The sequence below is a fragment of the Strix uralensis genome, chromosome 1, assembly GCF_047716275.1.
Source record: "Strix uralensis isolate ZFMK-TIS-50842 chromosome 1, bStrUra1, whole genome shotgun sequence".
In the NCBI taxonomy this organism is placed as follows: domain Eukaryota; kingdom Metazoa; phylum Chordata; class Aves; order Strigiformes; family Strigidae; genus Strix; species Strix uralensis.
This window is the reverse complement of record NC_133972.1, coordinates 145431772-145459758: the sequence shown is the minus strand read 5'-3', so window position 1 is coordinate 145459758 and position 27987 is coordinate 145431772. Positions and strand designations below refer to the sequence as shown.

Genomic DNA, 27987 nt, shown 5'->3' with positions numbered 1-27987 from the left:
TCTTACCGTAATACTTCCTCTTCCAGCAGGTCTGCCATTTTTAAGTACTAATGGCTTTGTTATAGTCCTGCTAGAAACTATCTGCCAAGACAAAATTTGAGCATCAAGCATTATTAACACAATTTAATAGATTTTCAAAGATAGCGAGGTAGTTTCATTTCAGGAACTTTTCCTTTATCATGAAGATGACAACATTAAATTTGCTTCCCATGATCTCCTATAAATAAATAGGTAATACTTGATACACTTCAAAATTTTAAAACACATATGCAGATGAACACATTCAGAGTTTCAGGAACAATAGGAAATAAAATGTCTTCTAGTAATATGATACACATACATGGACAAGGATAATACCTTAAGTTCCAATCTCAAATTGTTTTCAAGTTTTTCATACATACCATTCAAACACATGCAAGCCACATTTCATAAATGGCTTTAGCAAACAGATTTATAAACACAACGTTTGTCATGCAAACAAACATCAGCCTCCCCCTGCAGTGTTTCTAGTTGATTTTATTTTATCCTCTTCAAGTAACGCTTTCTCAAAAGTGTGTCTACTCATTCTACAGGTCCTTCTTTTCTTTAAGAATGAATGATTAATTTCAAACTGTTACTGAATTTCATTTCACAATGCCTCCATCTTGATAATGCACCTAAAATACAAATACATTAGATACAGGGGAGGAAAAATCCCAAGAAGACTCTCCTCAGAAGAAGTGCCTTTGAAGGATCTATTAGAAACAAGTTAAAAAAGAAGCTGCACGATAGCACCAATTGCAGAATTTGACAAGGAAATGGGAGTGAAACCAACAGTAGGCAGAACCAGAATCACTGCTTGCCTTGAGTGGAAAGCAAATTACAAGGTTAACGTGGCCTTTGGGAACACTCTTATGTCGCTATACACCAATTCTCTTTTTATGGAGCATGAACGTAAGAATTTGAGTATTAGAGTAAATAAATAGCAACTACCGCTTTGTGCTCACTGACAGTCCACTTTCATACAACAACATACAGACAGTCACCATCCTACAGTACCTTTCAGGGCATCATCTCAAGACCTTTTGCAAATAAAACGTATATACACTGAACTGAGGCTTAAAAAAAAACCCAAAGGGAATCCTTTTCAACTTAGAGTACCCCAACTACACAAGAACAGTGATAAATTTAAGGTAAAAGTGGTTAATGATTTGCAGTAACTTGTATTTTCTTAATTCTAAGGAAAATCATTTGCATACTTACTTGTCCTAGCGTACATTCAAATTCTCCTAAGAAGTCATCATCACTCAGATCAAAGGTTTTGTTATCGATGTCATATATTCCAAATTTAAGTTTCTGAACAAGCTCAAAATAGTAATCAATTAGGAATTTCTTGGCAAATTTTGGGTTCAAGGAATTCTTAACTCTTTCTGTACGATCAACCTGTAGTTAGAAAGATATCACTTTATCCAGTATTTCACCAACCAAACAAGCACTCAAATCAAATAGCATATTATTAAAGACTTTTAGAAGTTCTTCTTGCTATATATTATAAAGTCATATCTTCCCACAAACCTTTCATCAAATATAAATAACCACATTATATTACAAAAAACACTGCTGTAAGAGATATTTGATGACCTGTTTCTCTTTGCTCCCTGTAAGAAGTACGTATTCCTGTGTAAGGAAGATCAACATAAAAATGTTATATCGTCAAATTCAGGATGAGACCCTAGTTTTGGAGTACTGGATTTATAAAAGCACATTTAAGCATTCAGAAGGCTACTTCTCTTGGGCCACGTATGGCTGGGGGAATAGTGCTAAAAATCAGACAGGTGTAAGTATTTATTAGAAAACAATTATTAGCGTGCTGCCTGTATAACTATTATAGATATAATCTAATGAAAAGTGTTCAGACGTGCTGGTATATTACTAAAATATTTTAATGAAATCATACACTCCACTTTTAAAAGGTCCAACAAGTCAGACTGTGTTTTTCGCATATTCATGAGAAGCATCACACTGTACCTCATACCACTGCTGACCACTCGTGTTTTGGAGAAGCACACACAGCGGGTCTGACTTGGAACCAACATCTTTATCCAAGAGATTGGTGCAGGCAATGGTCAGTTCCACCTTTGTCACACACTGTGCCGCCATTTGTTAAGCTAGAAAGCAACATCAGAAATCATTATTTTAAAAATAGACTAAAAAGCAAACAATGGGATTGTCACAATGCATTAATTCTCTATCTGATCATTAGAACTGTTAGCTTGTCAGGGGTAAAATTTGAGGCTCCAAATGCAAATTTTAAGATTTATCATGTACCAACATCACAGTATTACTGTCATACTCTTGGCTTTGTCACATAAGTATAAAACTTCATTTCAAAATCTGCACATAAGAAACAAGATCAGGTTTCTTAGAATGCTTGAGTAACCAAATCGAAAACAGGACATACCATGAAGAAAGCACACTGGTTTGAACTGCCGACAATAAAACTTGCAAGCTTTAAATTACATCCTGTAAAGCCCATATGAATACCAGTGTCTTATAATGTAGATTTTAATAATAATTCAATGAATAAGGAAAAAAATCATATGGTATACTCCTCTACCAAACCTTTGTAACAAAATGCTGAAGCCATGAACATGGCAGAATTGGAAAAGGAGTTAAAAAGTGGGTAACAGGAATAGGGGATCTTGCTTTAGTGTATCTTCAAAAACAACTACAGTTTTTAATAATAGGGATAAGCAACTCTGAAGCCAAGTAACAACACAGAATTAGGAGGAAGTATTCTTTCTGAAGGTTTGTTTAAAAAAAAAAAAGAACAACTGAAAACTTTCTCACATTTCCTCTTAAGTATCTCAATCATTCTCGACTGGAACTGAGAAGACCAGCAGGTATTATAAACCTACAGAAATTATGAGTTATGAATCCCATGCTGGGATAACATGCATTTGCAAGCCTAATTAGGCCTGAGCAGCAGATATTTTCTATATAAAAAAATCCCTACAATTAATACTCTTCAGGAATACAGTTAATCATTTCCAACACCTCTTTGGGAGGTGAGCCTCTACAGTACAATTGCCCTGGACTCAGAGACTAAAACTTCCAAATCCGCAAGCAGCCTATCTTGGAAGTTCCCAAGCCTCCTTAGCTTCAGCTTCTCCTTCTCTACAGTAAGTCCACAGTCTAGACACAGTATCCCTCTAGATTAACTTGTCTTGAAAGTGCATGACACACTAAACAGAATAATAAGGAAGGAAAGGCATCTTGCTTCTATCTAGCCAGCTCACTTGCATCATACACATATAGAGTATTTGAACATCAAACTATACTTAACCCAACTCACCTCCCTTCCTTTCACTGCATTCATATGACTTTTGGTGAAAAGGAACTTTTTTTTAGAGGCAAAAAGGGAAAGGAACATTGAAAAGAGGAACAATGAACTGAAAACAGGAGAAAGAAAACACCGTGGTCTGAGGGAATTTTCCTGAGGCTTCTTGTATTCCACTAGGGCACACTTCACACATTGCCTCTCTATCTCTGTTTTGGTATCTTAGAGATGGACCTTTTGGAGACTGAAGTAAATATAAATGATCTGTAAAGGAACCACTCTGACATCCATACGCTATTTTTAAGAAGCATGTCAGATTCATGGAAATTCTCCTGTACCTCCCAAACACCTAAACATAATTCCATCTTTGAGTATCATTTGCTCTCATGACTTCACCAAGTTTCAGTCATTCTTGAGGGGGGAAAAAAAAGTGAAGCTCTAAGTTAAGTATTTAAATTGTTTTTAAACCAATGTTTTTTAGCCTTAGAAAGCATACCTCTAAAAAGCAGTCTGCCCCTTTTTTCCTGGTTCTTTTTTTATACTGGTATTTTCCATTCCCTATTGCTTTCCTGGCTTCCAGAGCTCATTAACAGTCAGTGGTTTTACCCATAGAATCCAGTGCAGACCAGTGCATGCCTCCTTAATGGCTGTTTCCAGAAAAACAACTTTCTGCTGACAAAATGATGCTGTAATACCCACTGATGCTGCAACAGCAAGTAGAAAGGGTTTTCATGAAATTCAACAGAATTCTAGCTTTGAGACGTATTTCTCAAAACAGTCAAAATTTTCATGCTCTAACGTCCCTGGAATTCCGTATTATTACGAGTCCCCGAAAGGACTTGTAGTCACATTCCTTTTGTTAAAGTTACATTTCCAAAATCACTGGTAAACAGATAGCATCCAGTCAACCTAAAAACCTGGTCAGCTTTTTCTACTTAGCCTGTGTGTACACGTTCCACTTCTCTTACATCTGAAGTACTTTCTCACACTAATACGTCAATTCTGTTACTTCCTCTCCTCCTCCACATGTCCCTGAATCTTCCACTATGCATCGAACATGGGAAAAGAGCAGATTTAGCAAAAGAGATGCTGTGCAAAAAGCATCCTTTAACACACAGAGAAAAGACGAATAAAAAAGCTGCTTCCCTTCACCGAAATGCAAATGCTCTTGTTTGAGACCTAATAATTGTGTCCACATTAGATAAAAACCAACTTATAACAAGAACATGCATTTATCCAAGTGGAGGATATTCAACCTGAAATGCAGATACAAAAGCAAAACTTCCCAAATCCTGAGATAGTCCTTTAATCTCTTCCATTTCCAGTTTTGCAAAATCCAAGATGAAAAATAATGCAAGGCATTTTCCTCAGAGGTTTCGAGAATATTAGGAATCATTATTTGTACAATGGGTTGAAGATGTCTGTAATACTTCTAATGTATTTCAAGAAATAATTTTGCTATTTTATTTGAAAAACAGTCAACATGATTATCCATAATACTGTAAGACCGATACATTACAGCAAATAGTTGTATATAATCTGATTTTCAATAGTATAAACATAAAAAGTTGGTAAAATACTAGTGAGAAAAAGTCATATCACATTAACCCAAAACAGTATTTATGGTAGTGAAACTTGGTACATAAACAACAGATACTTCTCTCACAACACTGCAGTCATTACAGAACTTGCAAAGGGCACACAGATGCTTCACATGTGTGCACTCAGAAGTCTTTAACAGCAGCAGTAGCTGTTGGAGCTCTGCATATCCTGCACGAGTCCCTGTAATCCCATACTACTTAAAAGGAAGAATTACTCCAACTCCACCCAATTCTCCTCACTTCTGAAAGCCTGTGTTAGCTGAAAACTTTCAAAACAAGTTTGGGAGGTGGGTGGTAAGATTCCTAAAGATAATAAACATCCTGAAGGATCAGAGTCACTGTCACATAAGTAAGCATGCTCTTTTTGAAGGCTTGATGGAATAAAGACTCTGGAAAACTGCAGTCTCTTCAGGATGGTGGGAATAAGAAATCACAGCTGCACTAGTGAATTACCTCTTGAAATACCGTTCTACAAAACACTATCAAATCTAGTAGGCAAATCAGATGGAAAATATTCTAGATACGTGACTGGATTACTTGCACATTTGGGATACTGGAGTAACTTTACATGGCCAGATGACATTGTTTGGGATCTAGCAGGATGAGCCTTGACTGTCAGTAAGTTACGTCACACAACAAGAGACTTAGTTATTCAATTAGTTACTGTTATGAAAGTAACTCTGCTCCCCATTGGCGAAATTTAATTAAAACCTCTGTTTTTCTCAAGCTATCAACTGTTTGTCCTCCATACAGGGTACACCATAAAGTGAGGTAAAGCACAGCAGAAAGGGGCCAGATGACAGCTCAATAGTTCTTTTTACTAGAATAGCTTTTATGACCACAGGAACGTATCAGGCTTTTAAAAAAACACCGATAATTCTGGACAGGAGAACACTGAAAATTACTATATAAACTGTATGGCAGAATTTGCAACATACAGACTCTGAACTGCAGCAATGTACAGTTACAAGGGACATACTTGTTCCTCATCCCATTTCATCTCTAGGCCGCTCAAGAGCATGACTAGGTCAACTAAGTATACTACAAGTCCTTCCACTTGAGTTGTCATTACCAAAGCAAAGCTCTAGGTCAAGGACTTTTTTGAATTCCACTGATGATTCTATTGAAGACAAGTGACATCCACCAAATAACCCAGCCAAGTTCTGCTTTTCAACAGAAACTGTAAACCTGGTGTCATGGTTTAAACCTGGCCATCAGTCAAACACCACACAGTCTCTCGCACACCCTCCCCTGCCCCAGGGGACTGGAGAGACAACTGGATTGGTAAAAGGAGACTTCTAGGTTGAGATAAAAAAAATTTAATAATTAAAATTAAATAAAAATTGAAAATATTAATAATAACAATAAAATATAGAAACGAGTGATGAGCAACACAATTGCTCACCACCCGCCAACCAATGCCCAGCCCCTTCCCAGCTAGTGATCTCAGAGGAGGGGAAATCCCAAAACTGCAACCCCAAAAGAGCCACAGCTTCCCAGCCAACCCTCATCTATATACTGAGCATGATGTATATGGTCTGGAATATTTCACTGGCCAGTTTGGGTCCGTTGCTCTGGCTGTGCTCCCTCCCAGCTTTGTGTGTACCTGCACACTGGCAGGACACTGGAAGTGGAATTGTCCTTGATTTCTTAGCAACAACTAAAAACCTGGGGGTATTATCAACATTATTCTCATACCAAATCCCACACTGAATCCAAAACACAGCACTATTCTACCTGCTAAGAAGGAAAATTAGCTCTACCCCAGCCAAAACCAGGACATGTGGCATTCTACATGGAAGGGAACAGACCTGTTATCAGAAGAGTCTTCTAACAGAGCACTTGGGAACTGTCAGACTGAAGCAATCCTGCAAGTGCTGCAGTACCAGAGGAGAGTACAGGCTTGCCCAGATAACCTTCCAGAATAGTGCAATGGTACGTTCAGAAATACAGGCATTTCCCAATCTGACAAGCAGAAATACTTAACTAGAAGAAGACAAAAAGACTAATGAAGTGAGCACTGCTCTAGCTGGGTTTAGCATCACTGCCTTTAGTCACAAGTCTCAAATCTGTTCTGATGTCAGCTATTGCTGTCAGAACATTTCCTAGTTCCTGTGAACTGCTCATGACAACAGACCAAAAAAATCCGTATTTTGTAGTTACCTCAGGGCCCAGATGGACACAGAAAAAGCAGGGGAAACATTTCAGAACTTGCTAATAAAAGTCTATTCCTGACCAGCTTACCTTTTAGCTATAATGCTACACTTAAGCGTTTTATGTAAACGGTGTACCAGACTGAAAAAGGCAGTACCATATACAAGCAGTGCTCTGATCCTTCTTGGATTATTAAGTATTTCCCACAAACTTAGGCAGATGACAACATGGAAATAAATTAGTTATTCGGACAGACAATAAAAAGCAAAGTCTTGAACAGAGCCTAAACCTGAAATAATGCATATGACCCTTTACTGTCCTGAACATTATGTGTATGCAATTGTTCAGTCTCTGATCTTTCAGACAGGCCTAAGACACCATTTCTTGCAAACAGAAATTTTTGTGGTAAAGATCCCTAGATCTGCACTCCTTAGAACCTCTTCTATTGCATCTCAGACCAAGCAATAACAGCACTTCTCACAACAGCCTTTCACAAGGAGGGTTCTGGTAAAGAGCTAGCACAAAGATGGACAAAACAAGACTTAAATGAAACCCGGGAAACAACATCTGTCTTGACAACAGAACCTGCTCAATCCATAGTCTCAACATAGTCCTCTAGCATCTCTTTATAACAGCTGCACATGCAAAGAGCAGGTAATTACAACATAGTCCCAGAAAATACCATTTCTGCTGCAAGAAGCTGACAAACAGATGCTTCTTTCCACTGACGGGCCCAGTAGCAACAACTTCTAGTGATCTTGGATTACATGTATATAAGTGTATAGTTTTAAAAATTTCATCATAACCCTTCAATTCTCAAGGAACAGATCACCTCACAGGAGCTGACATTTCATATAAAGTTACAAAGGCTAAGACTGTTTCATAACCTAATTTCATCATTGCATTTGAAAATTAGAGGCTTCTCTAAAAATCATACCTCTAGATGTGAATTCAGGCTCCTCTTTTTCTCTCTCTTTACAGGCAACACAGCTGATAAAATTGTCCTGTGGCGCTAACTGATGTGCTGACAAGTTGAATAACAGAAGCAGCTCAAAGTAATACATTTCAACTTGAATCATTCTGTATTTGAAGACTCACACAAAACCTTGAGTGTAAGCTATATCTTCTCACATTCACTATTTAGTATGCATGAAGGAATTATATCATTCTTAATTGAACAAGTGATTACACTGATAAAACCCTAATGATCACAGAACTCATTTTACTGGAGATTATGCCAAGCAAAAATAAAAGCTAGTATTTAAGAAATCTGAGGCATATGAGTGTGTGAGAAGGGAGACATTTGTTTTCTCTGTGGAAAATGAATAATCTATTTACACAAGATTCACCATGCTCAGGCAGTTCAAATATTTATCTACTGGATTGGTAGCACACTGGTGTGACAAGTCAGGCAACTATTCGCAGATAGTTCCTATATATAAAAATCTATCATTAAGTTACATTGCCAAAGAACATATTTAGAATTCTATTTTAAAATCTGCATATACACTTCACGGACCAGAAACTATTGACTTCTAGGATACCTGTTCACAAGATGACTTAAAAAAACCCCATTTCTAAATATCCTTCTGTTGACGTTTTTATTTCTGAAAATGTATGTTCACCCTTTAGGCACATCTTTAATGCTAAGTGTTCTTTCCAGCATCCTCACAGAATCACAGAATCATCTAGGTTGGAAAAGACCTTGATGATCATCCAGTCCAACCATTAACCTAACACTGACAGTTCTCAACTACACCATATCCCTAAGCGCTATGTCAACCCGACTCTTAAACACCTCCAGGGAAGGGGACTCCATCACCTCCCTGGGCAGCCCATTCCAACACCTAACTACCCATTCTGTAAAGAAATGCTTCCTAATATGCAGTCTAAACCTTCCCTGGCACAACTTGAGGCCATTCCCTCTTGTCCTGTCGCTTATTACTTGGTTAAAGAGACTCATCCCCAGTTCTCTGCAACCTCCTTTCAGGTAGCTGTAGAGGGCGATGAGGTCTCCCCTCAGCCTCCTCTTCTCCAGACTAAACAACCCCAGTTCCCTCAGCCGCTCCTCGTACGACATGTGCTCCAGACCCTTCCCAAGCTTTGTTGCCCTTCTTTGGACACGCTCAAGTAATTCAATGTCCTTTTTGTAGTGAGGGGCCCAAAACTGAACACAGGAATCGAGGTGCGGCCTCACCAGTGCCGAGTACAGGGGTAAGATCACTTCCCTGTCCCTGCTGGCCACACTATTTCTGATACAAGCCAGGATGCCATTGGCCTTCTTGGCCACCCGGGCACACTGCTGGCTCATGTTCAGCTGGATGTCAATCAACACCCCCAGGTCCCTCTCTGACTGGCAGCTCTCCAGCCACTCCTCCCCAAGCCTGTAGTGCTGCTGGGGGTTGTTGTGGCCCAAGTGCAGCACCCGGCATTTGGCCTTATTGAAACTCCTACAGTTGGCCTTAGCCCATCGCTCCAGCCTGTCCAGATCCTCACACAAAAAGTATTTGAAGAATTTTGGATGATGCTTTGATCCAAGTGAACTAAACTATAAAAGGTAATATTGTGGCCTGAACAAGAATTAAGAAATACAGATCTCCTGACTTCAAAATGTAGTTGCTTTATGCAGACAGCATTCAACCAGGGAAAAGTATGTTTCTGCATATATGTTTTATATGTTTTATCAGAATATTTTTATATCAATTACTTCGTGGAAAACAATCTATCAACTATGCAATTTGAATAGTATCCTAAATTGTGTATTCTTCATAGCAACTTCTCTGTGCAGAACCACTGACTGACTACATAACTAACACTATCCAGAAGAAAGAAAAACTTGTATCTCACTAAAACTTGCACCATTTTATTGCAGAAACAAGATGCAAGGGACCACATGTTTTAGACTAATCCTTCATACAGTCCATTTCAAGTCTGGCATGTTGTGACACTTCACTGTCACAAATACCAGTTCTTAAAAATGAATTTATGGTAACTTACCTCAGAGGTCTGCCTCTGAGCTTCTCAGCAGAAGGCTAAAGCTTCAGTAGCAGCATTAAAATGTGAAATGAAAGAAAATTAAAACCAAGAAGTGTTAGTCCCATGTATCAAAGTAACAGGTTCAAATGCATATACTTGAGGAACTACAGCTCCTCTTAAAATAAATAACCTGTCCAACAGTTTTATGTGTCCATGACAGCAGCACTGTAAAGATTATTTATGGGAAACTCAGAGCCTTTGTTAGAGAACAAAGTACAAAATACATTAGATATTAAAAAAGTCCAGCAAGAAAAGCCCTTTAAGATTTTAAGAACAAAGACTAGACTACCTTTTTTGTCCTGTTCACTTAAGGCTTTTTTTTTTTTTCCAATAAGGTGATAGTGTTTTACAGTAAGCAGACCAAAATCAGTGGCTTGCAAGCTCCCAATGTGGCTTATGCTCTAATTAACCTGTGTTTTCCTACACTGCTAAAGGCTGCCTAAGAAAAATCAAAAAAAAAACTATCCCACAATGGTCCAGCATAGCCTTTTGTATCTCAGTATAAACAATAACTTCAAACTGACAATCACAAAATTACACTTTACTATAGCCCAGATGTATTTCAAACCTTCCTATAGCAAGCCAAGAGCTCTTCAGCCAGCTGTCCTTCAATTCTCTATCACAGCAGCTACTTGGACTCTGCATTCACCATATCTGAGCGGCATCATACGTGCTGTGCATATACACAGGCAGTGGCTCTGAAGACAGGCACACAGCAATCATGCTACTTCCTAGAACCATCAGATTATTGCACATGTGCTAATCACCCACCATGAGAGCTTTGTGATAACCCTCCTGGATGTCAGAAGCCCCAGAAGCAAATTGCCACCACTAGAACTAATTCAGCTGGCTCCTAATTGTACCTTGGATAAAACACTGAGTGAACAAGTACACCTGATTCAGCTACAGGTGGGACAGACCTACAGGATACAGTCTTCTTTCAACCACAGAAGAAAGTACAAAACAAGTGATGCAAATCATTAAGACTATTTCTTAAACAGAAGCTCAGACCCAGCAACCCAGCCCCAAAACTCCTACATTCAGAAACACTTCAAATGCTTAATAATGCCGTTTTTAAATCCCTGAGCAACAGCATCTCATCTAAAGCAATATTAAAGACAAACTGAAGAAATTAAGCATAAAACAGTAAAGAGCACTGTAATTCTACTTCCCATCTACTTGTTTCCACCAGCCACACCACAGTTTCAAATCTGATGCTAGAAGGGCCATTACTAATCTTAGCCTAATTGATCCAAGAATAGAAGGAACTTTGTTGGTTTAACAGTAACTAATATCTACAAATACTAACTCGATCATGTATTATTTATGTTGGAAGAGCACCCCCACTTTCACTGAAAGATAAACAGAATTAGTAAGAAAGGAAAAAACTTATCTTACGACTTAACTTTGTCCTTAAAGGTATTTCCTAAAGGAAACCATAGTAATGATAGCATCTGATTCTAAATCAGAATACAGAAGGAAAAAAATTAGACTCCACCCCAGGTAATAACATTAACCTATCTGTAGAGTTGAGATTTTAGTTTTATTACCCCTAAAAGAAGGATCTTTGGTGTTGTTTGTAAAAAACAGCTACTATGGCTTCCCTCTAGCCTTAAATTCTGGAGAAATGTTAATGCCTTGAGCATAACACAAGGCTGTAAAAACACTGTGGGACAGCACTGCTACCCTGGAATTCTGGCAGATGACCTTTAATAATGGTTTAGTTATTCAATTTACCAGAAACGGACTTCTGCTTTCAACAGCTGAATTAAAATTAAGTCACATATATGGATTTGTATAGATTAATTTCGAGATACTTAACACAAACATATTTGCTGGAAAAAACACGGCATCCTCCTTAACAATGTAACAGAAAACCAAAAAGACCTCTTTCTGGTTCTCCTTGCTTTCTCTACACATCTTTTTTTTTCTTCTAATGCCTGTTCGTGTTCTGCATGCCCTGTGAAACATCTTACCTCTGTGATTAAACATTTATAAAATTAAAATTTAAAACGTCAATTAAAAAAAAAAGAAAATCTGGGATTAAGTTTGACTCAACTATTTTTACTAAATAAACATTTTATAGCACCACAGAAATACCTTTAACTTGAACTTTCGGGGACATAAAACTCCCAAGAAAACAAATGTAAGTTTTGGGGGTGGGGTGATGCATACTAACTTGAGGATACTTAACGGACTTTGAAGATACGAGTATGGAAGCAAACATAAAGGGATTCCATATTTTCACTTTTCCCTAGCAGAAGAGTAAATTATGACAACATGCATGTCAGCTAAGGTTTGTTTTACACATATCATGCAACTGCAAGGAAGAAAGTAAAGTCAACAACCCACTCGAACTGCAGCAGCTCAGGAAGAAGAACATATATTTTTTAGGAACGATAATGACTTCTGACAGGCTCCTTTCTCAAGGGTGAGGGCGTTTTCCGGAGTAGTGTTACATCACCACAGAGATCGGCACCCGGGACTTCAAAGTCCTGGCGTGCAGCTTTTAACTTCACCGAGTTTCGCTACCTGAGGGACGGCGAACCAGACGGCCGATTCCTCGAGCTCCGCAGACGTTTGTGTCCAATCCCCCGCACAGAGGTGCCTGTGTCCCGGCGCAGGAAGCGGGCCAGCCACCTGAGGGGACGTTTCGCAAGAGGAGGCGGTTGGGACAGCTACCGCCCGCGGCGCCAACCGCCGCCGGCAGCCCAGGCCCTGCCCCTGCCGTGCCCTGCCCGCCAGCCCTGCCCTGCCTGCCCCAACCCCACACGTCTCTCGGTGGCAGCCCTCGGCCGCCGGAGGGGCGAAGCGGCTGAGGGACGACGCGCAGAAAGTATCAACTCCCTCTCCCCGGGCCGAAGGGGGTGCAAACAACCGGCACACGGGCCGACGCAGAGCCTGCGCAGCCGGCCAGGCAGGAGACGCGCCCCTGAGGCAAGGACAGGCGACGGAGCCCCACCGCCGGCTCTGCCTCGCCCGCGGACAGCGCCCAGTCCCGCCCCGAGCAGCGGCACGGCGCGTCCCAGCGCTGCCTCGCAAGGCGGCCCAGCCCAGCCCGGCCCGGCCCGGCCCGGGCCCGACCCCTCCCTCACCTGCGGCGGCCCGCGAGGGCAGCGCGGAAGCTGCCGACCCCTGGCGCCGCCAGCGGCCACGCCCATGCCAACCGGGCGCGCCCCGCCCCGGGGCCGCCGCCGCGGGGCGCATGCGCAGACACCCCCCGTCCTCGCCCCGCTCCTTCACACCCTCCCCCGCGGCCCAGGCCGGCGGCCCGGCGTGGGCCCAGGCGTGGCTCGGGTCCCGGGGCCGCGCAATGGCTGGCGCTCGGAGAGGCGGCCGGCCGGCTGGCGGGCGGAACGGGCGGCCTTTGCCCTTGTTTCCCCGCCTCGCCCGGGCAGGGCTGGGAGACGGACCGGTTTCTCCGCTGTCGGGGGGCGGTGCTGGCGGCGGCGCTCGGTGGCGATGGCTGCTGCGATGGCGGCGCTGGCGCTGGCGCGGCGCTTCCGCCGCAGCCCCGCCTGCCTGGGGAGGCCGCTCCGGCGGGAGGCGGGAGGCGCGACGTGCGGTCCCTGGGGCCGGGGGTGGCCCGGCGCCCGCCGCGGGGCCGGCGGGAGAGAGGTAGCGGGGCTGCCGCTCTGGGGGTGCGGGCGCGGCCGCTTCCAGGGTCTTGTCAGGGGCGTGTGCGCGGCGCTCGCCGCCCCGGGGCCTCTCAGCCGGCTGCGGGGGGAGAGGCTGGCATGGCGGGGACGGAGCGAAGGGCTGGACTATGTTTGCAAAAGCTGGGATCTCGGTGCTCGTTTGAAAAACACGAGTTTGCTTTTTTTGCTTCTTACCTTGTGTTTGCTCCATATTTATGTTGGTTTTTTTTTTTCAGTCTAGTGCTCTGTTCATATTTTAAGGAGTCATTATGACCCTCTGTTGAAAAAACTTAAAATACCTCTTGATGTGGTGTTTTATGAAGGTTCTTTTAACTTTCAAAAGTCTTTCTCTGTTCAAAATCTGAAATATAACGTGCTAGAGATGAGAAGAACTTTTAGCTCAGAGTGACAATGTTTATTAATACAGATCTTATGATCCCATGCAGGTGCTTAGAAAAAGCCTTCAAAGAGGGGTTGTGCTTTCAACAGGGACCTTTTTGGTTTATGAAGCTCACAAGCTGATTTCTGGCTTTGCTGAGGTTCATGCAAGCTTCAAAGGTAATATTTTAAAATTCTGAAGTACATAAGTTATTCTAATGTGAAACTTAACATTTTTAGTGCCAGAGTTATATAGGGAAAATGTGCAATGCTTTTTATTTTCTCCATTAAGTCTGCATGCAGTGCGTTTCCATGACAGAATGCTTTTGAATTGATTCAGGGTAGCCTTCTAGCAGTTCAGCAAGTGATTCTTTCAGGTGTTACCGAAAGCAGATCTAGTAGCTCATCCTGCCTAGGATATAACATATGCACAAAGTGTATGATACCTGACTTGTTGCACAAGCTTTAAATAACTTACTGAGAAAGTTATGGTTCAGTTAGGAATGCAGACCAAACCTTAATCAATTTCTAAAAATCTTAGTTAGTTCAGATTTTCAATATGAGCACTGTGTGATTCCCATTTAATCTAGTTGAACAACATTGAGATTGCGTTTCAAACAAGATTGAGAAATGCCTTGTATTTTTGTCACACTGACAAAGCGGAAGAAAAGCCTTGCTTTTACCTACTGGAGAAGAATAGAAACAAGTGATGAAATGTCCTTTTCAAGATCTGAATAAAGATAGTCTCACTGCTAGAAGAAAAATAGCATCGTTTTAAAAAGGGATATTGTTGTAGACTTAGAACTTGTCTATCATGTGGTAAATTAAGGGTTTTGAGAGTAAGCCTAACAGAATGGAGAATGAGCCTAACTGAAATGTATTCTTATTGTGTAGATAAGATAGCAGTCAGTTCAGATAACCTGTTTCTCTGTGTCTCAGAGAGGAACATCTTAGATGTTTATGTTTATAGAAACAAAAATTCAGACGTAGACTTTTGAACAGATAAGGAACTGTTTCATTTGCTGTAATAGAAGGAGATTCAGTAAATAAATTTAAGATAGCTATTTAGTACACAAATAAGAAAATTTCCCATGAGGAACTTACATAACACTACTTAGTTGCCTCTGGTCTTTTTTAGTGCTCTGACTTGAATCTGGCATTTACAGTGCCAAGAAAAACAATGTTAGTGGGCTTTCTGTGCAAGACAAGTAGTAGATATGGTGAAAATAAAGAGTAGAAAAGAAATACCTGAAAAATACTCTTAAATAAAAGTCTAATAGTTTATGTGAAACACCTGGTGGCAAATGTGTTCAGAAGTTTGTGTTCTGAGCATTTAGTCATTAGATATGTTAATAGTGTTCAGGGAGTCTCATCAAATAAACGTAACAGTTCACTGCAGATAATACTGAAGATGTACCATGAAGCTAATATTGGGACACTAACATCCAAAGTCCATGTAGACTGTTATCTTTTAAATGGTTGACAGAAGGCATTTAGAGATGGCAGGGTTAAAAATTATCTAGAATGCTTTCCTGATCTTCAGTGATTTATATTCTAGGATCTCTTTAAGATGAACATGAGGCTTTTGTGTTTAGTAGCCTTCAGGGCTTTTTTTATTCTATAAATAAAACTGTGTTGCTGTGAAACGTGGTTACCATATTCAGTAAATAACTTGGGGGAAAGAAAAAAGCTCTACCCCCCTTTATAAAAATTAATCATGTTTATAAGCTTATGTTTTGACTTAGAAATTTGATCACAAACCCAGGAGTAATACCAAAGAGACAGTAAGCATAGCTGAAAGTTGTGTAAGACTTTAGACTAGGCTTTTGACTTGGAAGGTTATTTTTTCATATTTTAATATTGGCAGAAGGGTAAACTCAGAGTTTGTTCTTCCCCTGTACAGTTATATACCTCAGTAGAATTATCTACCTTTAGGTAGTTTTCCTCCTAATTCCATCTATTTTCATGCTAGAATCCTGTATTGTGTGGTGTTTGGTATTTCCATTTCTGGAATGCTGTTTCATGTACTATATACATATTGTATTTATTTACATATTATTACATTCAACCAGTTGTGGAAATTGTACTCCCTCATCTCTGTTGTGTTTTAAAGTATTTCCTAGAAAAAGAATTGATGTTCATAAGAACAACGGGTACTTAGTTCATAAATTGATACTCTAGAAAGCCAGTTTTGATTTTCAAAATTATTTTTGCTTTTAGTATCTTGAACACATAAGAGGTTTCAGTAGATGAACTGTATTTTTTGGAGTTGTGTTTGTGAAAATCTTAAGGACTTAAGTCAGAAAACCTTTAAGCAATGTTTCATTTTGGCCTGTTGAGTAAGATAATGGGACCCACTCAATCTGCAGTCATATTCTGGCAAAACTATGGAACCATACTGAGAATGAAGACTATTTTAAAAACTTTTTTTCATTTTTATTATTAGATTTAAATTTTGTACATATACTAATGAAGGGGGTTTATTACTCAGATCTCTACTGCACTTGCCCCTCATACTTTTCCTACAGTTTTCACAAGGAAAACAAATTGCTTCTAGTCTGATGCATTGAGAGAGATTTTTGAATGTTAAATCCATTAAATGTCCAAAGCGCTGTTGCTGAAAGCGGTTGTGTAGTTTCATGAGAAGCATGTATTCAGCATCGTTTCTCTTCCTGGTTGTTCATTGTAAATGTAACTTATTCAATCCTGCTGTGGGTGTAAATTATTTGGAATGATGGCCTAAAAAGGAACTAGGTTTGTTCTTTGTTTCAGCTAGGTTGTCTTGCTCTAAAATGTTTTGTTTATACTATAATGTCCTAATTACATGTAATTTGTCCTTCTGTTTCCACAATTTTAATTCCTTCTTAAGTGGAAGAAGTTATAGAGCAAGCAGACTACCTGTATGGGAGTGGAGAAACTGAAAAGCTGTATCGGCAGCTGCTTCAGCATAAAAATAGGTAATTGATTGCATTGAGACATTACTGTGTCTTCTTTTCTGTGGTCTTCTGTATCAATTTTTCAACTAATATTCTCGTTGTGGTATGCTGGAGGACCTTGCTTTCACCCTTATGTAAGCAGGTAAGAAAGACTCTTGATCTTTTTCCTCATAATGGAAAAATGAATGAAGAAAGGACTGGTAGCTGTTTAAGGTGACAGTTAACAGGTTTTTCAGTCAGCAAAGAAGAGTTTTTTGCTTGTTGGTTTTGTTACTCTAATAATCCTTTAAAATATAATGCAAAAACTCATAACGTGTCTACATGTTACTAAATGATCAAAGTACCTAGAATTCAGGTACTGAAAATTTTTGAGTCACTGTTTCATTTCTTTTTCATTGCTGACCAGCTGTTCTTTCTGTTTTCATTTGTCTCATGTTAGGATTTGAGTCTGAACAAAAAAACCTCCTTACACATGTAGTTATGTCTTAACTGCACAAAGCATTATTGATAAGCGAACTGGGACAAGCTGTTTAAGGAAAAAGCAGAAAATGCATTGCAAACTGAGGAGTCCATTCCTTTGGAGGAGGCAAGGCATCTCACTCCTAGAACACTTTGGGAGGAAATCAACTATTCAGTTGTTTCCAGTAGTTTTCCAGTAGTTTTCAGTTCTTTTTTTTTGTTTGTTTGTTTGGAGTTTTTTGTTTGGTTGGTTTTTTGGTTTTTGTTCTTGCCAGGGGCACAAGTACAAAGCCTGGGAAGTTAAATGAAGGTCCTAGCCTGTAAGGGACACCATGTCATAAGCAAGGAGTAAGCTTGCTACAAAGTGTGTAACAATACTAATTTTTCTGTGAGGAGTAATGATTCCAGTAGTGGTACTTAACATTTTTGTGACTTACCTGAAAAACGAGTCTGCTAGTTCTGTGTTACTGTGTTAATTAGATCAGTACTTCTGTGCTGTGAGCAGTGACTCAGTTTTACTTCAGCTAAGAAAACTGGCTTTTATTAATACTCTGAGTTTAGCAGTAACTTGTGTATGCTTTTTAATATTTTTGGTTTCTAGTAGTTTTGACTTCAGTATTCCTGTTGGGGGCTGGGGGGGGGGGGGTGGGGGGTGCAGAGCAGGACGTGGGTGTGTTATAGCCAGAACCTACAAAAGACTTTCTAAACTTAATATTATAGTCTCTATTAAAATAGTAAGCCAAAATTAAAAAGATAGTTAGCTAGTAGTAAAGTGCAAGCAGTGTTTTAAAACAATAGGTTAACAAAATAATAAAACTTTAAATCCCTTATCTTTGGTTATAACATACCATACACCATTTGATACAGTGATATAAATAAATATATAAATGTACATCTTCATGTGGTGGTAGTATGGCTAATCTATGGTTTTTTTCACTGTTCTAGGAAGAATTTCGTTATTTAGGTACAACTGTAGGGAAAAGGATGAATAATATTTTAAACATTCCCAGTAAACATTAATATTAAATCAGTGGAATGCTGGGAAAAATACCATCTAGCTAAGAACAAAGTAGCCCTTGTTTTCCTTCTGGTGTTTCAAGTGGTACTGTTGGGTGTTTTAAATATGCATCTTTTTTGAGAAAACAATGCCCTTTCCTACAGATATGTTTGTTTCACAGACCAGAATGGCCAAACGAAGGTATCAGCACGCAGTCTATAATGGAGAGCTTTCATTTGTTGTTTGCTACCTTGGGGTTGTATATAGCATAGAATGATAGATGATACACTGTTGTCTTATCATCTACTTGAGATCCATATTGAAAGACTGGTTTAAGACCTTTGCTTGCTTTGTTTCCATTATTGCTTTAAAACGCTAGTGTTTCTGTTCATAACTAGTGATGACGCAGAGTTGTTATGGCGGCTGGCGCGGGCATCACGAGATCTAGCTCAGCTTAGTAGTACTTCTGCAGAGGAGAAAAGACAACTGGCGTATGAAGCCCTTGAGTATGCAAAAAAGGCACTGGAAAAAAATGAATCAAATTTTGCAGCGCACAAGGTGAGCCAAGCAAAATAACTGAAATCTTGTTCTTTGATTTCTGTCAGTAGAAACCAGAATGAATGTCATTGTGCAGTTTCAGCAAACTTCAGCATAATTTAACATTTCAGTTGAGAATGAGTGAGATTTCTAATTCTCCCTAACTTTTCTGGAAGATCAGAGTTTAGACTTTTGCAGCTAAAAGGGAACAGGAACTGGTTAAATGTGTGCAGGTCCATAGAAAGAGGTGACTGATCAGGTTGATTACAGCTGGTATTACCAGTTCATCCTCTTCTGATGTAGCCTTAAAAATGTTGTACACGCCCCACATGCAGCCTGTGGTTTGTGCACAATAGTAGCTCCATAGAGTTTCGCTGGAAATACTTCAGGCTCTGGCTTCCTTCTGCTCTCTTTTTTTCTGCTGTTTCACAGGCAGAGAGGTAACAGTATAGTCAATTGTGTTGGCATCTTGGATAAGAAGGGGACATGGATTCCCTTACGCATGCAGACCAGCAGGTTGCTCTGATGCTGCCTGAGCTGTTCATAACAAATACTTTTTGCTTGTTGCCATTAGTGGTGGTGGCAGCTGTTCTGGTTTTTTATGTTTTTTTAATTTCCTATTAATAGCTATAGTGCTGTATTAGATGTTTTATTTTTGTTCTTTGAATTACAGTGGTATGCAATTTGCCTCAGTGATGTTGGAGATTTTGAAGGAATCAAGACTAAAATTGGAAATGCCATTGTTATCAAAGAGCACTTCCAGGTAAACAGGTTTTGCATATGACAGCATTAATGCATCCAATATGTAGGTTCTATGACAGTTATGAACTGTTTTTTGACAAAAATTTGCAAATGTACTTCTGTTCAAATCTCCTGGTGACACTTTGGGTTATTGTGATAGTCCTGAATGCCCAGCAACAAGGAGTACAAATTATCTCCTGCGGTAAACTTAAGTCCCTACAGAAGGGAGTCTTGAAGTAGCTGAAGTGCTTTTGACACCTCTTAGGACTAGACAAAGTGTAACTGTTGAGAATATGCTATTGAGAAATGGATGTGTGGCCATCCTTTTAACTGGGTTGTGTAGCAGTAAAGGACAAATACTGGAAAAGATAAAGGACTACTAAATTTATATCACCAGAAATTATATCAAAATCTGAACACACCAAGTCTCATGTGAAATTCTTAATGATCTACTAAACAGAAGTGCTAAGAAATATATCACTATATTCATTTTTTTGAGCTGATTTAGTTGTGCACTGAATACTGTATTGCCTTGAAATTCTACACACTGTTAATCTGGTTTAATTAACAGTAGGGTAACAAGTCTACTTTTTAAAATGTATTTTAATCCAAATGTGGCAGAACAACTGTTTACATCTTGTGTTGTTTTTTTCCCCCCCTCACTAGAGAGCCATTGAACTGAATCCAAAAGATGCTACAACAATTCATCTTATAGGCATTTGGTAAGGTGTATTTTCAAACAAAAGTTAGCATGTGGCAAAGAAAAATGCCAGAATATGTCTTACACAAATTGCAGAAATGCTTGGAATAATTCAGTGGCTTGTAATTAGTTGATGCAAACATGAAAACCTATTGAAAGGGTATGGGATGTCATGCCTTGAAAAAGTCTGGCTGTTAATTCTTATGCAATTCAAAAAGATGAAAAATAATTTTTCATTCAATTTATTTGTTTTACTGTATGGAACTATTAAAAACTCATTTTGCAGATGTGTGTTTCCATAGCAGACATCAGAGACTGTGAGTAGTACTCATTTTGTTCTACTGGTGTGAATGGAGACAAAACTCAACACTGAATTTATGCTGAATTTCACTGATGGCTGCACCTTAATACAATCTGTGTATAGTGAAAAGCTATCAAAAGTGAGATGTGTTCTGAAAATACTTCCATTATAATCTGTCATGACACTGTATTTTAAAAGCTACATTTAAGTAAAGGCAGCTTATAAATGCATATTCGTTCACAAAAATCTCTGAAATTGAATTTGCTGCTCAGCAAAATTGGTACTAAGAATTGCTATTACATAGCAGGCAAAGGGACTGGAAAGATAACTTCCCATACTAACCAGGGCATTCTGTGGAAGCAGTGTGGTTGAAAGCGGTATCTTTTATGTGTTAGTGAGAGGTTCCAGACAGCATTTCTGGTTATTTGTCTGAAAGAAACCAAGCTGCTACATTGTTTTACAGGAAATCTCTTGCTGTGAGATCGATTGAAAATAAATAAAGCCAGTGTATTTGTAGCTTTAAAAAAAAAAATACTGAAAACCACAGGCACCTTCTTTGTGTTTTTTTTTCTGGACCCTTGAGTATCAGAGTAAACTACAGTCTACTGCTCCGGAGTTTCTTATTAGTTTACAAACTTACTTTGTTTTTTCAGCATCCACCACTCATTCCCACATGACCTAACAATTCAATAGTCCAAATTTCTAAACAGAAGCATATGCTACCAACTGAATGAGCCTCAAGGTCAGTTTTGAGATAGGAAGCTTGTTCTGGAAAGTAAGACGTTCCTAAGGAAAGTTAGAAAAAATGATCAGAAATGTGAGATTATTATTGCTTTTGGCATACAAGTATCCCCATATTGTATATTTAAATACACTCATTATTGAAACCGAGAGCATCTTCATCTGAAACTGGAATTGGGTATCAGCCAATTCTTGAGTATTTTTCTCCTTTCTCTGGTGGCAAAATTTGAACTCAGACTGTGTATTCCATGCTTTGCCTCACTCTCCTCTGTACACTTTCATATTTGCATTTATTAATTTTTCACCTCCTCTAGAGTGCTCTATTTTACACAGTGAATAATATTTTTATACTCATCGTGGGAGGGTAGTAAAGTGAACAGCATTGTTTTACATTTACACCTGGAATGTTCTACGTATTTGAAATACTTAACAAATGTTTAATCCTTCCAGCGTCTCTAAGGTAGGTGACTAATTACCTTTGTTATTTAGTAGATAAGAAAACAGCATAGAACGGCCTAGCCTAGAACACAGTAGTTTGATTCTTGGGTTTATTTTTATTCTTGTAGATCAGCCTTTCAGGAATGTACTGCAGATCTGCTTTATATTAATAATTGAGAAAAACAAGGTAGTGTTGAGGTAAGGCAATGACATGACTCAGTTGTGCCCTTTTTGCAAATATATTAGAACAATATCAAATACACATAAATTGTAAAAATCATTCAAGCTCAAAAGCTGTTCCATGGTTAATAACCGTCTCCAGTTTTGTCTAATGTAATAGTTCCTAGTAAAAGACACACCAGAACTTCTTTAGCAGAGCTATGCAGCAACTTCAGACATCTTGCTATTTTGTTGTGCAGTTGTAAGAACTTGCTTATAGAAGTTACAGTGTGGCTGGAGTTGTTGTGACTCTTGGAAACAACAATTATCAAGTGCAAGATACAAAAATGTTATGTGAAAGCAAGAGAAAAATGTGAAGGGTATATACAAATGTTTCCTTTTGCTCCAGGTGTTACTCCTTTGCTGAAATGCCATGGTACCAAAGAAAAATAGCTGCAACACTATTTGCCACACCACCAACCTCCACATTTCAAGAGGTACAATGTGAAAATGTTTCGCAGATTATTATTCCCCCCACAAAGCTGTTGATTATACTTGTATTAATTTTCCTGACAAAGCTGACCTCTGCTTATGGAATAAGCATGGACTTGCAAGTTTCCAACTGTAATAAAATGAGAATATAACAGGAGAGTGAGGGACACTTAAAAACATAAAAATCTTTAATTTTTTTCAGCTGTAGCACACACAGAATAGTGAAAATTGTTTCGTGTAGTTTATGCAGCAGAAAGCAAAAAGCTGTATGTAACTTAGTTTGTATTTACTATTGCGTTCTATTGCAGATAACTCTCTGTAGTAGTTCCAGTGCTGACAATCTATATGTTAGTGTTAGACCATGTACTTATTTGACAGAACTATTAGAATTTTTCCCTTTATGATAAATGGAAAAAGCAACCGCTTGCTTTGTTACTTGCCATGAACAAATACCTTCTCCTCCCCTGGCTACATATGGTGTGGTACTATTCAACTGAAAGTATTTTTGTTCATCTTTGCCATGAAAATTCCTGCTCTCATATACCCTAAACCATACTGTCCAGATGTAGATCTTCTAGGGTGTCTAACACAGGATGCATCTTATTTAAACACTTGTACATATATAGAAAGTTGATCAGTTGGTAATAGGAGGGTTTGTTGCAGGTGTTACAATCTTTGTTTAGATCAACCAGTAACTGGCCCACTATCTTTCCTTCTTTTCGGGGGGGCAGGAGGCACTAGAAAATAATTGTAGAAGGCTGCAATTTCATTTCTGATTAAAAAGAAATAAAACTTTTTAATGGAATGTCAAGCTTGTAAGTTCTGCTGAAAATCACTCTCAGAAGAATACAGAGTGTCAGCCAGGATTTTGAATACTGCAGAATCATGCTAGTCCCAGCATCAAGTTCTGTAGCACTTAAGGTGGCTGAAGAAGCAAACTTGTCCCAGAACCTGTAGTTGAGCCATACTGGTAAGACTTCTGCAGTTTCAGTACAAAATATGTTTTGTAGGTATGTCCACACTTGAAGTTCTTTGACACTATTTTCCCTCCAGCTAGTAATATCAGGAAGTGGTAGGAATGGACTGAAATTTGTGATGTTCAGGATCAGGAACTAGTTAGAAAATGTGTGTGGATTTCATAAAGGTTCATTCTCTCATGTAAGAGGATACTAACCGGTGCTCTGTAGGAATTGGTTCTCCCTGAACTATTTGTCAGCATTAATGACCTGAATCATAAGATTTGATTCATCTATTAAATTTACACATGAGAACTGGCTGGGGGAAACTGCAGATATGCTGGATGGGATAAATAAAATTCAAAATGATCTTGACAAGTTGAAGACTGGAAAAACACAATCCAATTTGCTAGGGACAAATAGGAGGTACTGTACTTAGGGTGGAAGTTGGCAGGGGAGTAGTTGGATAAGTACTAGTTCTGTTGAGATGTCAAATCTGATTGTACACTGAATGAGAACCATCGGTAGCATGCTGAATTAATAAAAGCAAGATCATGGACAGGAAGTCCTTCAGCTATGTGAAACATGCATGTAAGGCTTTAGTTTGACTGCTGCTCAGTTTATTCTCCATTTTAAAGACGACAACCTTGTCTTTTGCAGGCTCTTCATTACTTCCACATGGCAGAGGAAGGTAATCCATCTGGCTTTTTTGGATAGAGTAGTATCTTTTATGAATGCTGACTTGAAATAAACCTTTTGCTTTTGGTGTTATCTTAATAGCGTATGATCTGCTGATAAACATATCAGCCTGTTGTGCTAGTCAACAACTAGACTGTTACACTGGAATGTTTCATCAGAGATACTCAAAGTATGTTACACGCTTACTATCATAGCTTACAAATGTACCATGAGGGTTTTTTCCAGAATAAGCATTAAACTGTAATTTGTACCTTCATTAGTAACAAAGTACTCTTCCCCAAGGCGTTCAACTGGAATGCAGGGGAAGGAAGCAAGCAAAAAGGAATTTTCTGTAATTTTGCTAAATTTTCTTAAAGTTCAAAAGTCCTCTGTATTCTAAGTAGAACAACAGAGAAAGCAAGCTTTTTTTATTATTTAAGAAGCTATTTGGATAGTGCCAGTCTAACTGGCAGTAAAACTGTCCACATGTAAAAGAAAATATGGACCTATTATTTCTCTGAGTGAAGCCATAAGGAAAACTGACTAGCTGAAAGATAAAGGAAGACAAGGGAAGACAGTGTTCTATGAGAAATTTGTACACAGTTACATCAGTGAAGGTAAAATTTCATTGTGGATCTTCCCCTGGGTGTCAAGTAATGCAGTTGTGAACTGGAATGGTGGACTTAATCTCAGAATTTGCCTCCAAAACACCTCCATATGTTTTGAATCCTGACCTTAGATCCAGCAGCAGAGAAAGCCTGTGCTATCAGTATGAACAGTAGGCAAGACAAGTCTTCAATAATGAGAGCCAAAGCATGCTTTATAAAATAAATCTCTCCTTAAAAAAAGTTAGATGTGGGTACAAACGGTTTCATGTTTTCTTCCTTTGGAGCAAAGGCTAAACTAATACCTGTATGTGCGTGGCCTGAAGCTAGGAAATGTGCCCTTCATTTCCTTGCTATACTTGCTAAGCTGGTTGCATTGCCTGTTGCACCTTCTGCACCTTCTGCCCAGAAGAACACAGAATGTGCAAAGCAGTTATGCAATAAGCTCACTGCTTTGCTCCTTCTGAGAAATCTAGTTTCATTGAGTATATTAACTAACAAGATGCTAGCTAATATAACTGTATATGAGACCAAAGTGTAGCAGGTAAAGGTTTTACATTGGCTTCCTTCTGATCAAAAACCAAAATAATATTCATCTTTTCCAAAATAAGTATTTAAAGGAGTGAAGCTGTATCACGGCTTTGATACTATGCTGCTTGTTCTTATTTAAAGCTTTTCTCCTGTCTCTATACAGCTGACCCAAATTTCTACAGCAAAAATTTGCTCTTTTTGGGGAAGACATACTTGAAGTTAAACAATAAAAAGATGGCTCTTCTGTGGTTAAGCAAAGCAAAGGAGTATCCTGCACATACAGAAGAGGACAAACAGGTAGGAAGTTAAGAAGTGTAATAGTACAATCCTATATTGTAACCAACATGTGTGTTGTGACCAACGTGAACCATGTAATCATCATTGCAGTAGAATGTTTTATAAAGTTAAGTCAGAGCAAGTTGTAGTTCAGCACCTATAATCCGGGATCACATCCAGACACCAGAAAATTTTAGTATATTGGTAACTGCCTCTGAACACAATGGTTGGAAATACTCTGTTTATTATAAAGAACTGTTTTCCTTTCTTCATGATGTTTTTGTAGTGCTAACAGCAACCCACTCTTTACTGTGTTGTTGAAGTTAAAGCAGGCAACTGAGCGAACCTACCTCTATTTGAGCACAGATTCACTTTTCATATGCCTAAAACTAGAAGGGTAGAAATCATATTTTGGAAGAGCTAAAAACCACATGAACAGGAGGAATTAAAAAGCATGGATGTATCAAAAACTTGCTAGATCCATAAAACTTAACATTGCAGTCCTTTTCCAGGCCCCTAGGGAGAGATTCAGATGATCTGAATTGAGACAAATGGAAGCAGTGTATCTTTGACAGCAGCTCTCCAATCCTAGGTGACATGTGGCACTTAATTACCCTTCTGAACTGCTCAGAAGGATCCTGGATTGGATGGGTAGGCATCTGCTTCCTACCTAAACACATACAGAGCACTTCCAGGAGGGGTAATTCATTAGACTTGTTCAGACCTAAAACTGCATTCAATTGCAGTTATCTTTCATAAACAATCCTGTTAGCATCAGGCCTAACAAGGCTTGATTTCCAATTGATTTTTCTTCTGGTTGATTGACTTCTAATTAATTTAGCATTAAGTTGCAGTGTGAGATGCTTTAACTGTTACAGAAAATATCCAAATGTGTTGTGACATTCTGAATGTCCCAATTGTTGGTAGGATTTTGCACTCCACACCTCAGAAGAAACACTACTGAGATTCCCCTCTATAGATTCTCTAGTAAGGCCTGAACTGCTTCTCCCAAAAGTGAGCTCCTTCAGTAACATCTTTCAGTAGAAATATGAGTATGGGTTCCGTTCCTCCACTGCTTTGCAAAGTCTATAGGAATTTAATAGCCTAAAGGAGTAGTGGTCTCAGGTATATATGAAATTAGTTGGTTCTTCTGACCATTATTAGTAGCTGGACACACGTGAAACCAGTGATCACAGAATCTTCCCTTTAGGAACCAAGCAAAAGGAGTCAGTAGTGATTTCTGTGCAGTAGCCAGGTTGTTAAACTGTTTATCTGCTCCAGCTGTGGTTGGCCTCCTGGTACAAACATCTATTTCCCCACCCCCTAGAGGGTGCAGAGCTGCTGAACCCAGAGAGGTTCATTAGGAACTAGACTTGGTAGTCCAGTAAGAAGGAAACTGGCCTATGCAAAGAAATTGGAATTCTTGTGTCTGCATTTGACAGAGGTGTGGGCATAAATAGGTTTTCTGAACATGTTACCTCTAAGTATCAGCAGTATCTGGCTTATGTTGTCTGCACTGCTTGCTCTGTCAGGACCAGAAGTTGTTGGGTTTTTCTTTTGTTTTTTAATATAGATGTTAGGTCATATTCAAATTTTATTAGACCTTATCCAGAATCTCTAGGCAAAGGGAGTCTCAGAAACAGTCTTCTCGCGCTTCCTTAGTCACTGTCCAGAGCTTTGAAAACCCCAGGTTGGTTGGTTATGGTCAGATATTGGACAACTTACTAGATGCTACTACTGGACTACAGCAAACCAAGAGTTAATCATCTGTATTCAACTCAAATAAACTTACTACATCTAGTAAGAGAGTTACACTGAAGGCACTGGCTTAAGTAGTTTTATTCCCATTCATGTTTCAAGTGTTGAGCATCTTGAACTACAGCATAAAATAACTAGTCTTAGGAGGGTTCTGAATTTAGAGAACTGTGGTGAAACGTTTGGGTGCTTGCAGGGTAAGTTCTGCTAGAAGAGCTTATAACTACCTGGCACTGTTTTGTTATGAATATATTTCTTTCTTTCAGGTACAGAAAGAAGCTTTGGAGTTGCTTAATTCTATATAACAGGAAACAAGATAATGGGAATTCAGTGCCTCAGGTTTGAGCAGCATAGGAAAAAGACCCCAAATCCTACTTGGTTTATTGGAGCTGTTAATACAAGTATAGCCTAATATAACCTGCTATCTTCCTCTCATTTCGATTAAACTGTCAGCTAGAAGATCTGTTCCATTATTTGATTGTGTCTGTTGATTTACATGGGAATAAAGGGCTTCATGGAGAAGCAGGGTATATATATCGGAGGGGAAAGACAGGGACAG

At 39.1% G+C, this 27987-nt stretch overlaps 2 protein-coding genes across 7 annotated transcripts in view; one reads left to right on the top strand and one right to left on the bottom strand.

The window, feature by feature from the left end:
• Positions 1 to 13329, bottom strand: part of CPNE3 (copine 3) — a 32168-nt gene extending 18839 nt beyond the window's left edge. The window contains exons 1-6 of one of the 6 annotated variants that reach the window (XM_074884077.1): positions 13206 to 13329; positions 12463 to 12750; positions 10072 to 10112; positions 2008 to 2147; positions 1243 to 1422; positions 7 to 81 (exon numbers count right to left, since the gene is read on the bottom strand). In XM_074884077.1, the coding sequence (XP_074740178.1) occupies positions 7 to 81; positions 1243 to 1422; positions 2008 to 2139 (387 nt within the window). In that variant the 5' untranslated portion in view covers positions 2140 to 2147; positions 10072 to 10112; positions 12463 to 12750; positions 13206 to 13329. Of the gene's footprint in view, positions 1 to 6; positions 82 to 1242; positions 1423 to 2007; positions 2148 to 10071; positions 10113 to 12458; positions 12751 to 13205 lie in introns of all 6 variants that reach the window. The other 5 variants (XM_074884078.1, XM_074884076.1, XM_074884067.1 and 2 more) reach the window with 5 other exon arrangements.
• Positions 13330 to 13416: 87 nt separating this feature from the next.
• RMDN1 (regulator of microtubule dynamics 1) lies at positions 13417 to 27901 on the top strand. Its single transcript, XM_074884036.1, has 10 exons — positions 13417 to 13728; positions 14195 to 14306; positions 16996 to 17083; positions 18917 to 19076; positions 19729 to 19818; positions 20463 to 20518; positions 22545 to 22632; positions 24244 to 24274; positions 25561 to 25694; positions 27695 to 27901. Exons 1-10 carry the CDS (start codon positions 13573 to 13575, stop codon positions 27731 to 27733), a joined length of 954 nt encoding a protein of 317 aa, XP_074740137.1. The 5' UTR covers positions 13417 to 13572; the 3' UTR covers positions 27734 to 27901.
• The last annotated feature ends 86 nt before the right edge of the window (positions 27902 to 27987 follow it).